Consider the following 12,226-nt stretch of genomic DNA (forward strand, 5'->3'; position numbering starts at 1 on the left):
TCTCTGTTTCTGGTGTGTCCTCAGCTACACAGTGAGGACAAAAGCACCTCTAAGCTTACAGACTCTCCAGGCATAGCAGTAAACACTGCAAGCTGGGTGCTGAGCAAACACCTAACTCAGTTGGCTATTAGGACGGGCTTCAGTGGTGACCTTCCCATCTTCCCATCACACACAGAACATGGAGGCTCAGAGGAGTCAAGGCACTTGCCAAGCTCAGACCAAGGGCTTAGGGGTACACAAGGGATGTGGTTGCAGATCTGAAGCTCAGGTTGTTCAGGTCCTCTCCATGACCCCCAGCTCTGCTCAGAAGGGTTAAGAGCCCCCTCCCAGACATGTAGAGCCATCCCACAGGGGCCTTGCTTACCTGAGTATGCCGGGGTCCTGTCCTGGAAAATGGAGGCCATCAGTTCGTGCACACCCTGCATCCCTGACCTCAGATTCTTCACGTACATGTCTCTCACCTTGGGGTTCTCAGTACCAGTGATGGCATCATGGTGCTGTACCTGGGTCCCAACCAGAGTGGGAGAAACCCTGGATTTGGCCTGCCTCTGCAGACCACCTCCTGGAGTCTGGCTCTCCTTCCCTTTCACCAGATTCTAGTGGGGCAGGTGAGCATCCCTACCATATTCCAGAGTAGAAAACAGGACCAGAGGTTTGATGACTTTGCAGAAACCCACTGAGTCCTCTAGCTTGGGCAGAAAACAGACATCTACAAGGGACCCACCCCAGCTTCACCTCTACCTGTGAGTGCCACTGGGATGCTCCAGGCACCCTCCATTCTCTGTACCAAAGTGGACATGGGATGAGCTTGTCTTCCCCAAAGAGAAACTGAGGCCCCACCAGCTAAAGCTATGTGTCCTGCCTACTCCAATGGCTCAATCTATCCACTCTGCTCCCAACACAGTGACACATTCTGTCAGTTTTCCCATCTGTACAGTGGGGACACATGGAGACAGAGCGTTGGGAACAACTTGCTGTGGGGCAGCCACTGTGCCAAACAGGATATGTACATTCACACAGTCAGTTGCCCCACCATCCTGGGGTGGGCATGAGCTTCTCAGTGTACAGGGAGGGAAGTAGGGTTCATAGAGGGAAGTCCTGAGCCTGAGGACACACAGCGGAGTGGGATTGAATCCATGCAGGAATGTAGAACACTAATGCTGCTTCTCTTTGCCCTTTGCCCTCTGGGTAAATTTGGCTCTAAAGCCTACTGAAACTACCAGCTGAAGGCTATCAGAGCATGGTTCTGGCCTTGGCCCAGGGTCCACCTGCACCTGCCATGGGACCACAGGCCACCCCGGTGTTCTCTTCTGAAACATGGACATCTAGTGATCAGGGGCTGGGGAAGTGCACTGCACAGGAGGTTTCCAACCTGATCGTGTTGCTGAGAGGGGTGCCGTTACCTCAGAGACAGCCCAGCGGAGCTGCTGGAGCTGCTTCAGGGCCCAGTCCAGGTCCAGGTGCTGGTGGGGGACCGGCCACACAGAGCGTGTGAACATGGACTCCCCAGCATACAACAGAGCGCTGGCTCGCCTGGCCAGCCCCTTGAGCTGGTTGCAAGATGAATAGAAGCCGGTCCAGGCCTGATGTGGACCTGGAGAGAAGGGCTGGCAGTTGGCTTGAGTCTCCCTGGCCTGGGGGCTTCCTGAAATCTAGTCCCAGTAGAGCTAGGAAAGCTGGGGCCTGGGCTCTGGCTCTGCCTGGGTCACCTATGGGGGCTGCCAAAGACTCCTGTTCCAGCCAGGCCAGGAATGGTCCAGGGATTCTAGAGAGAGGCTGGGGTAACTGTGAGGATCAGGTTGGGCTGGACCAGGCCTGGGATGGGGAACCAGAGAGCCCAGGGTGGACCTGGGAAACCTGGAACAGCCTGTGAGCCAAGGGCCTGGGACATCTCCCGGGAGCGGTGGGGGAGATGGGAGCCAAGTTGGCAGCACCCAGTTGACACAGGCCTTTGAGTGCTGGCATGTGACTCGAGGGTAATGGAGAGTCTGGGATAAGCCTGCCATCACTGGGGTTCCACTGGCAGTCTAGGGAGGTGGGGTGGGGGAAAGCTGAGGGATCCCGTGTCTGCTGCATGGACCTGCACATAGAGAATGACTCCTGACCAAGATTGGGTGGGAGGAGGGGGGCTGGGTGCCTCCTGGCAGCATGGCTGGGTCCCACAGGTGGTTGACTGTCCCTCTTGTTCTTGCCTTCTGCCTTCTCCTAGGCTGGGAAGTATCTCCATTCTCTGACCTTCTCCCACATGACCTGAACACACCAGGAAGGGTAGCCAGCCCTGTGATCCGGGGAAAGGCTACAGGCTGTATGGTCAGGAGACCATGCTGTCCACAGCTCCTCCAGCAGGCTGAGTGTCCTTGTCAGGCAGGGGCGCCCTGCAGCCCAAGCTCTAAATCCCCAGTGACTCAGAGCAGGGACCAGGGATCACCGCACCTGTCCACTCTCCACATAAACATTGTGTATCCTGGAGGGTTGCACCAAATCAAGCCCCTTCAGAACACCTGCAGGACATTGTCCTATCTCCTCCCTCCTCGGTGTAGCCCCGCCCACTTCAGCATAGCCGCGCCCACACTCACATAGCCTCCTCTACCTGGACTGTAACCACGCCCACAAGGAAGTAGTTATACTTGAACTGCAAGTGTAACCCCACCCACATCAATTTGCCCCTCCCACCTCAACTGTAACCATGCTCACAGCCTTGTAGCCCTCCTGGGTGAAGGGGGCCAAGGCCTTGTGGATGTGGAAATAGGAAGTTATGGAGCCCTTCTGTGAGTGTAGTGTCAATCCTGGGATAGCTAGGTGGGACAGGGTGTGGGGGCACGTGTGGGGAGCAGGGGCCATCTCGGCCCCAGTGACCCTCAAAAGCTCCATCAGCACGGCAGTGCAGACTCGGTGGGCACCCTCCCCAGCACCAGATCTGCATCCAATCTGCACGGGGTCATACCTGAGGAATAGGGCAGGAAGTCTTGGTGCTCACGGACGTGCCAGGTGACATTGGTAGCTTGCAATGCACCAAAGTATTTGGCCAGCGTGGCGTACTCCACAGAGATGCCGAGCCTGGATTTGTAAGAGTTGGTGTAATCCAGCAGAATGTCCATGTTGGCAAACTGCAGTGAAGCGTTGAAGAATTGCTTGTCACACCCCTGCAGGCCAGGACACAGCACAAAACCTTGGAATTCCAGGGCAGAGCCCAGTTCAGGAAGAGCCAAGTCCAGTCTTCATCACCCCCATCAGGGGCCCTCCCACTCTTCCTTGCAGAAGCTCCAACCAGCTCCCCAAGTACATTCTTGCACCTACCTACCTACCTACCTACCTTCCTCCTTTCCTTCCTTCCTAACCTTTTCCTCCCTCCCTTCCTTCTTTAATTCCTTTCTCCCTTCCTATATTCCTTTCTGTCTCTTCCCTACCTTCCTTCCTTTAATGATGTTTTATATTTATTACCTATCCCTCTCACACTCTTCCAAAGACACAGAAAAAGAAGGAATACTTCCAAACTCATATGTTAGAAACAACATTACCCTGTTACCAAAACTAGACAAGGACACCACGTAAAGGAAAATTATAGGCCAATGTCCCTGATGAATACAGATGCAACAATTCTCAACAGTTGTTAGCAGGCCAAGATCAGCAATCTGTCAGAATGATCATACACCATGATAGACTGCAACTCACTTCAGGAATTCAAGGATGGTTCAACATCCACAAACCGATAACAGGATGCACCAGATTAATAAAATAAAGGATAAAATATCTATGATCCTCTCCACAGATGCAGAAAAACCAACTGACAACATTCAACATCCATGTAGGATAAAAACATTCAAAAAGTGAGAATGGAGGTAACATGCCTCAACACAATAAAGGCCATTATGGGGTCGACTGGGTGGCTCAGTGGGTTAAAGCCTCTGCCTTCAGCTCAGGTCATGATTCCAGGGTCCTGAGATGGAGTCCTGCATCAGACTCTTTGCTCAGAGGGGAGCCTGTTCCCCCCGATCCTGCCTCTTTGCCTACTTGTGATCTGTCAAATAAATAAATAAAATCTTTTTTAAAAATAATAAAGGACATTATGACAAGTCCAAATCTAGCATCATACTCCATGGTGGAAATCTGGAAGGTTTTCCTGTGAGATGAGGAACTAGGCAAGGATACCCATCTTGTCTACATTTAGTCAACATTGCATTGGAAGGCTTTGCCAGAGCAAGTAGGCAAGGAAAAGAAACAAAGGACATCCATATGAGAAAGGAAGAAGTAATTGTGTCACTATTTGAAGATGGCATGGTATTATGTATAAAAAGCCCGAAACATTCCTCTAAAACATGGCTAGAACTAATGAACAAATTTAGTCAAGTGGCAGGGTACAGAATGAACATGCAAAATCAGTTGCACTCCTGTACCCTAAAAATCCACTATCAGAAAAAGAAATTAAGAAAGCAAGCTGATGTGTAACTGCATCACAAGAATAAAATACCTAGGAAGAAGCTGAACCAAGGAGGTGAAAGACCTGTACATCAAAAACCATAAGACACTAATGAAAGAACTTGAAGAAGACACAAATAATGGGAAGATATCCTGTGTTCCTGGATGCCAAGATTTAATATTGTTAAAATGTCCACGAAATTCACAAATCATCATTTTAGACAAGAGGTCCTGAGGGCAGCTAGGGGGAAGAGATTCCTTACATACAGAAGAAAGTCCATCAGAATAACATTAGACCTGTCCACAGAAACCTGGGAAGCATGAGAGGGCTGGCAAGACATATTCAGGGCACTAACGGAGAAGACATGCAGCCAAGAATACTTTATCCAGCAATGTTGGCATTCAGAATGGAAGGAGAGATGAAGAGTTTCTAAAACCAGCAAGATAGTTAAAAGAATATGTGACCATCAAGCCGGTACTACAAGAACTATTGGAGGGGGTGGATTCTATAAAAGATTAAAGAACCCAAGAGTGACATAGAACAGAAATTTATAGAGACAATCTATAGAAACAAAGACTTCACAGGCAACATGATGTCAATAAAAATGTATCTTTCAATAATCATTCTCAATGTGAATGGCCTAAATGTTCCCATAAAATGAAACAGGGTTGCAGATTGGATAAAATGACAGAACCCATCCATATGCTGTCTACAAGAGACACATTTGGAACCTAAAGATACACCCAGACTGAAAGTGAAGGGATGGAGAAGCATCTTGCATGCCAATGGGCCTCAAAAGAAAGCTGGGTTAGAGATTCTCATATCAGATAAATTAGATTTTAAGCTAAAGACTATAGTCAGAGATACAGAAGGACACTACATAATTCTTTTTTAAATTTAATATTATTTTTTTAGTGTTCCAAGATTCACTGTTTATGCACCGCACCCTGCGCTCCATGCAATATGTGCCCTCTTTAGTACTCACCACCAGGTCCTCCCAACCCCTTACCCCTTCCCTCCAAAAGCTTCAGTTTGTTTCTCAGAGTTCACAGTCTTAAAGGGTCTATCCACCAAGAAGATCTAACAATTGTAAATATTTATGTCCCAATATGGGAGCAGCCAACTACATAAGCCAACTGTTAATCAAAATAAAGAGTCATATTGATATGAATACATTCATTGTAGGGGATCTTAACATGCCACTCTCAGTAACAGACAGTCCATCCAAGCAGAAAATCAGTAAAGAAACAAGAGCTTTGAATGACACATTGGACCAGATGGACCTCATAGATACTTACAGAACATTCCACCCTAAAAAAGCAGAATAATCATCCTTCTCAAGTGCACATGGAACTTTCTCCAGAATAGACCAATACTGGGTCACAAATCAGGGCTCAACCAATACCAAAAGATTCACATTATTCCCTGCATATTCTCAGACCACAATGCTTCGAAACTAGAACTCAACCACAAGAAAACTTTTGGAAGGAATTCAAACACTTGGAAGCTAAAAACCAGCCTGCTCAAAAATGTTTGGATCAACCAGGTAATCAAAGAAGATCTTAAACAATTCATGGAAACCCATGAGAATAAAGACACAGCTGTCCAAAACCTATGGGATATGGCAAAGGTGGCCCTAAGGGGAAATATATAGTCATCCAAGCCTCCCTCAAAAAACTGAAAAATCCAGAATACACAAGCGCTTTTTATGCCTCAAGGAACTGGTAAACCAAGAGCAAATTAAGCCAACCCCACACACTAGAAGGTAAATAATCAAGATTAGAGCAGAGAGCAATGAGATAGAAACTAGAGGTACAGTAGAACACATCAATAAAACTAGAAGGTGATTCTTGGAAAGAATCAATAAGATCAATAAACCACTAGCCAAACTAATCCAAAAAAAAAAAAAAAGAGAGGACCCAAATTAATAAAATTATGAATGAAAGGGGACAGATCATGACTAACACCAAGGAAATAGAAACAATAATCAGAAATTATTATCAATAGTTATATGCTAATACAATAAACAACCTAGAAGAAATCAGTGGATTCCTGGAAACCTATAAACTTCCAAGAGTGAATAAGGAAGATACTGACAACCTGAGTAGACCAATATCTAGTAACGAGACTAAAGCCATGATCAAAAACCTCCCCCCACAAAAAAGCACAGGACCTGATGTATTCCCTGGGGAATTGTACCAAACTTTCAAAGAAGAAATAATACCTATTCTCTTAAAGCTGTTTCAAAAAACTGAAGCAGAAGAAAAATTCCAGACTCTTTTTATGAAGCCAGCATTACCCTGATTCCCAAACCAAGCAAAGATCCCATCAAAAAGGAGAATATCAGACCATTATCCCTGATTAATATGGATGCTTAGATTCTCAACAAGATTCTAGCTAGTAGGATCCAACAGTACATTGAAAAGATTATCCACCATTACCAGGTGGTATTGATCCCTGGGATGCAAGCATGGTTCAACATTCGCAAATCAATTAATGTAATAGAACAAATCAATAAGAGAAGAGAGAAGAACAACTTGGTCCTCTCAATTGATGCAGAAAAAGCATTTGACAAGATGCAGCATCTATTCCTGACTAAAATGTTTCAGAGTATAGGGATAGAGAGAACATTCCTCAACTTCATGAAAGCTATCTATGAAAATTCCACAGCGAATATCATCCTCAATGGGGAAATGCTGACAGCCTTCCCGTTGAGCTCAGGAACATGACAAGGATGTCCATTCTCGCCACTGTTGTTCAACATAGTATTAGAAGTCCTACCAACAGCAATCAGACAACAAAGAGAAATAAAAGGTATTCACATTGGCAATGAAGAAGTCAAACTCTCTCTTCACAGATGACATGATACTTTATATGGAAAACCCAAAAGACTCCACCCCAAACCACTAGAACTCATACAGCAATTCAGTAAGGGGGCAGGATACAAAATCAATGCACAGAAATCAGTTGCTTTCTTATACACTAACAATGAAAACATAGAAAGGGAAATTAGAGAATCGATTCCATTTACTCTAGCACCAAGATCCATAAGATACCTGGGAATAAACCTAACCAAAGAGGTAGAGAGGAACTACAGAACACTCATGAAAGAAATTGAAGAAGACACAAAAAGATGGAAGACCATTCCATGCTCATGGATCAGAGAACAAATATTGTTAAAATTTCTATACTGCCTAGAACAATCTATACTTTCCATGCCGTTCCAATCAAAATTCCACCGGTATTTTTCAAAGTGCTGGAACAAACAATCCTGAAATTTGTATGGAACCAGAAGAGACCCCGAATTGCTAAGGAAATGTTGAAAAAGAAAAACAAAAGTGGGGGCATCACATTGCCTGATTTCAAGCTTTACTGCAAACTTTACTGCAAGCTTTACAAACTTTACTGTGATCACCAAGTCAGCATGGTACTGGCACCAAAACAGACACATAGACCAGTGGAACAGAGTAGAGAGCCCAGATATGGACGTGCAACTCTAATGTCAAATAATCTTCGATAAAGCAGGGTGGGGGGAAAGCCAGTGGAAAAAAGAGAGTCTCTTTAATGAAAAGTGTTGGGAAAATTGGACAGCTATGTGTAGAAGATTGAAACTCAACCATTCTCTTACACCATACACAAAGATAAACTTGTAATGGATAAAAGACCTCAATGTGAAGCAGGAATCTATCAAAATACTAGAGGAGAAGATAGGCAATAACCTCTTTGACACTGGCCACAGCAACATCTTTCAAGACATGTCTCCAAAGGCAGAGGAAACAAAAGCGAAAATGAACTTTTGGGACTTCATCAAGATCAAAAGCTTCTGCACAGCAGAGGAAACAGTCAACAAAACAAAGAGGCAACCCCCAGAATGGGAGAAGATATTTGCAAATGACAGTACAGACAATGGGTGATATCCAAGATCTACAAGGAGCTAGTCAAACGTAACACACACAAAACAGATAATCATGTCAAAAAATGGGCAGAAGACATGAGCAGACACTTCTCCAAAGAAGACATACAAATGGCTAAGAGACACATGAAAAAGTGTTCATCATCACTAGCCATCAGGGAGATTCAAACTAAAACCACATTCAGATACCACCTTACACCAGTTAGAATGGCCAAAATTAACAAGACAGGAAACAACATGTGTTGGAGAGGATGTGGAGAAAGGGGAACCCTCTTACATTGTTGGTGGAAATGCAAGTTGGTGCAGCCACTTAGGAAAACTGTGTGGAGATTCCTTAAGAAATTAAAAATAGAGCTTCCCTATGACCCTGCAATTGCACTACTGGGTATTTACCCCAAAGATACAGATGTAGTGAAAAGAAGGGCCATCTGTACCCCAATGTTCATAGCAGCAATGCCCCCGTTGCCAAACCATGAAAAGAGCCAAGATGCCCTTCAACAAACAAATGGATAAAGAAGACATGGTCCATACATACAATGGAGTATTATGCCTCCATCAGAAAGGATGAATACCCAGCTTTTGTATCAACATCGATGAGACTGGAAGAGATTATGCTGAGTGAAATAAGTCAAGCAGAGAGAGTCAATTATCATATGGTTTTGCTTACTTGTGGAGCATAAGGTATAACACAAAGGACAGTGGGTGAAGGAGAGGAGAAGTGAGTTGGGGGAAACTGGACGGGGACATGAAGCATGAGAGACAGTGGACTCTGAGAAACAAACTGAGGGTTTTGGAGGGGAAAGGGGTACGGGATTGGGTGAGCCTGGTGGTGGGTATTAAAGAGAGCACGTATGGCCTGGAGCACTGCATGTGGTGCATAAACAATGAATCTTGGAACACTGAAAAAACAAAATGAAAATTTCAAAGAAAGATAAAGATACAATAAAAAAAAGTCCATACCACCCAAAGCAATCTACAGATTCAATGCAATTCAAATGGCATATTTCACAGAAATAGAACAGTCCTCAAATTTGTATTGAACCACAAAAGATCCTGAAGAGCCAAAGCAATCCTGAGAATGAAGAACAAAGCTGGAGGCATCACATTCCCTGATTTTGTACCGCATTTTAAAACTGTGGTACTAAGAAGAGTGTGGTATTGGCATAAAGCCAGACATACAGATCAACAAACAGATTAGAGAGCCCAGAAACAAAACCATATATATCTGATCAGTTAATTTGTGATAAAGGAGCAAAGAATATATACTAAGGAAATCAGAGTCCCTTCAGTAAATGGTGTTGGGAAAACTGGACAGCTTCATACAAAATTATGAAGTGGGACTACCATCTTACAAACTACCTCAGAATAGATTAAAGATTTGAACACAAACCTAAAACCATAAAACTCCTAGAAGACAGCAGAGGGGGTATCGTCCTTGATATCTATCTTGGTGATGTTTTTTTGGATTTTACACCAAAAGTAAAAGCAACAAAAGCAAAACTAAACAAGTGGGACTACATTTTTTAAAATACCTTCTGCATAACAAAGGATACCACTGATAAAATGAAATGTCAACCTACTGGATGGGAGAAAATATTTGAAGATCAAATATCTGATAAGGAATTAATATCCATAATATATAAGAACTTCTAGAACTCAATACTCAAGACCAAGAAAATATGTAAAAGTAAAACAGAACACCTGACTCGACATTGTTCCAGAGGAGACCAGCAGATGGACAACAGATGCATGAAAACAAGGTCCACATCATTCATCATCAGGGAAACACAAAGGAAACCCACAGTGAGAAATACCGGACAGCTGTCAGAATGCCTACTGTCAGAACAACTGGAAAGAACAAGTAATGGCGAGAGTGTGGAGAAAAGAGAACTCTTTTGCACGGTGGGTGAGAGTGCACACTGGTGTAACCACTATGGAAAACAGTACAGAGTTTCCTCAAAAACTGAAAAATGGAACTACCCCATAATCCAGCAATCTATTTACTCAAGGAAAATGACAATACTAATTTGAAAAGATGTGTGCACCCCTGGGTTCATTTCCATGCTCCTCTATGTCTTTTTACCCTGATTATTCACAATTGTCAAGACATGGACACAACCTGAGTGTCCACCCATGGATGAGTGGATAAGATGTGGTAGGGACATGGAAGGCAATCATGCCCACTAAAGGAAGAAGGAAATCTCAATGCAGGGACAAAATGGATGGGACAACTTGACAGTAGAATGCTCAGTGATATAAGTCAGACAGGGAAAGACAAAAGCCATGGGATCTCACTTATAGAATTATGGAATTAGGGGTGAGGAGCGGGTAAAATGGGTGAAGGAGTCAAAAGGTACAACCTTCCAGTTTGAGGATAAGTAAGTCCTGGGGATGTAAGGGACAGCATGGTGACTATAGGTAATAATATTGTATTGTATATTTAAAGTTGCAAAAGAATGGATCTTAAAGGTAAGCATTCTAGGAAGAAATACTTTGTAACTGTATATGATGGTGGATGTTAAGTAGACTTACCATGGGGATCGTTTTTCAACCTAGACAAATATGGAATCGTTATGTTGCACACAAAATGAACATATGATATGTGAATTTTATCTCCATATAAAAGAGAGAGGGGCACCTGGGTGGCTCAGTCAATTAAGCGTCTGTCTTCAGCTCAGGTCCTAATCCTAGGGTCCTGGGATCTAGAACCGCAACAGGTTCCTGGCTCAGGGGGGAGCTGGCATCTCCCTCTGCCTGCCACTCCTGCTGCTTGTGCTCACTCTCTCTCTCATTCTCTCTTGCATATAAATAAATAAAAAATCTTTTAAAATAAAAAAAATGGAAGAAAGAAAAAAGAGAGAGAGAGCTGTAGCATTAACTCAAGTTACCCCCAGACAGTCACGGTAATTCCCAGTTGTCCTTGTCGAAAGTTTGCAGAATTCACAGTGTGAGTCTGGGTGAAGCAGTTCCCAAGTGTCACATGGGTGTCTTATCTCATGGCCCACACCCTAGCCACACCCCACCAGCTCCCATCACTTCCCTGAAACATCTGCAATTCCTGGCTTTTGGAACTTTCCTAGGGGAGGTCACTCCCAGCCTCTCATGAACAAAACAGGAGGGGAACATGAGTTCTCATGGGATCTGCAGGTGAGCCCCAGCCAGATCCGTCCTACAAGCAGCCAGTGAGTGTGATGGACCTGCAGGAGCATCAGCTCTCACGCTGCCTGAGGACGTGGATTCAAAGAGTCTATCCCCATCATCTCACCTAGGAATTTGGTGTGAACTCACAACAAAGAGTGATGGGGAGAGAGAGGCTGCTCTGCAATATTCCTTCCCTGTCAGCTGTGCACAGACACCTGGTGTGGGGCTGCAGTGGCCCCAGATACACCTGCTGCAGTCAAGGGTCCTTCGTCAAACTGAGGCCAAGTCATGACTGGCTCCCACCAGGGGCTCCCTGTTTGCTGACAGCTGTCTCCACAAAGGGCACACTGGCATGCCATGTGCATAGGCCCAGACTCCACATGTACAGGTGCGGGACAGCACTGTGAAAGACCTCCTTGCATCCACTGATGGAGGGTCCAGAGCAGGACTACAGGGTTTTGTGATCTGGACACAAATCACTGCAGCCAGGATTTCTGTTTTCCTTTGCAAATAGCAATCAGCTTTTTAACTCCTGAGAAAGTATATACATCATTATTTTGTTTCTTTGTGCTTCTATGTGTTAAGACTCGCATAAAGTCGCATATAGTTGCATTTTGACTTAATGTGTTACAAAATGGGATGTTACCTTCAAACACTCATTTATTAATATATTCACACATATAAAGAGTAATAACAAATAAAAATGACTAAAATACTAAAGAAGCATGAAAACAAGAAAGGCAGTCAAGATGTAA

The 12,226-nt window shown here is 44.4% G+C and overlaps 1 protein-coding gene across 1 annotated transcript in view; it reads right to left on the reverse strand.

The window, feature by feature from the left end:
* Positions 1-12,226, reverse strand: part of LOC122890233 (epididymis-specific alpha-mannosidase-like) — a 51,856-nt gene that overhangs the window by 15,447 nt on the left and 24,183 nt on the right. The window contains exons 7-9 of the mRNA XM_044225946.1: positions 2,945-3,143; positions 1,404-1,594; positions 365-503 (exon numbers count right to left, since the gene is read on the reverse strand). Coding sequence (XP_044081881.1) covers positions 365-503; positions 1,404-1,594; positions 2,945-3,143 — 529 coding nt within the window. The remainder of the gene's footprint in view (positions 1-364; positions 504-1,403; positions 1,595-2,944; positions 3,144-12,226) is intronic.

The sequence above is a fragment of the Neovison vison genome, chromosome 11, assembly GCF_020171115.1.
Source record: "Neovison vison isolate M4711 chromosome 11, ASM_NN_V1, whole genome shotgun sequence".
NCBI classification, from domain to species: domain Eukaryota; kingdom Metazoa; phylum Chordata; class Mammalia; order Carnivora; family Mustelidae; genus Neogale; species Neogale vison.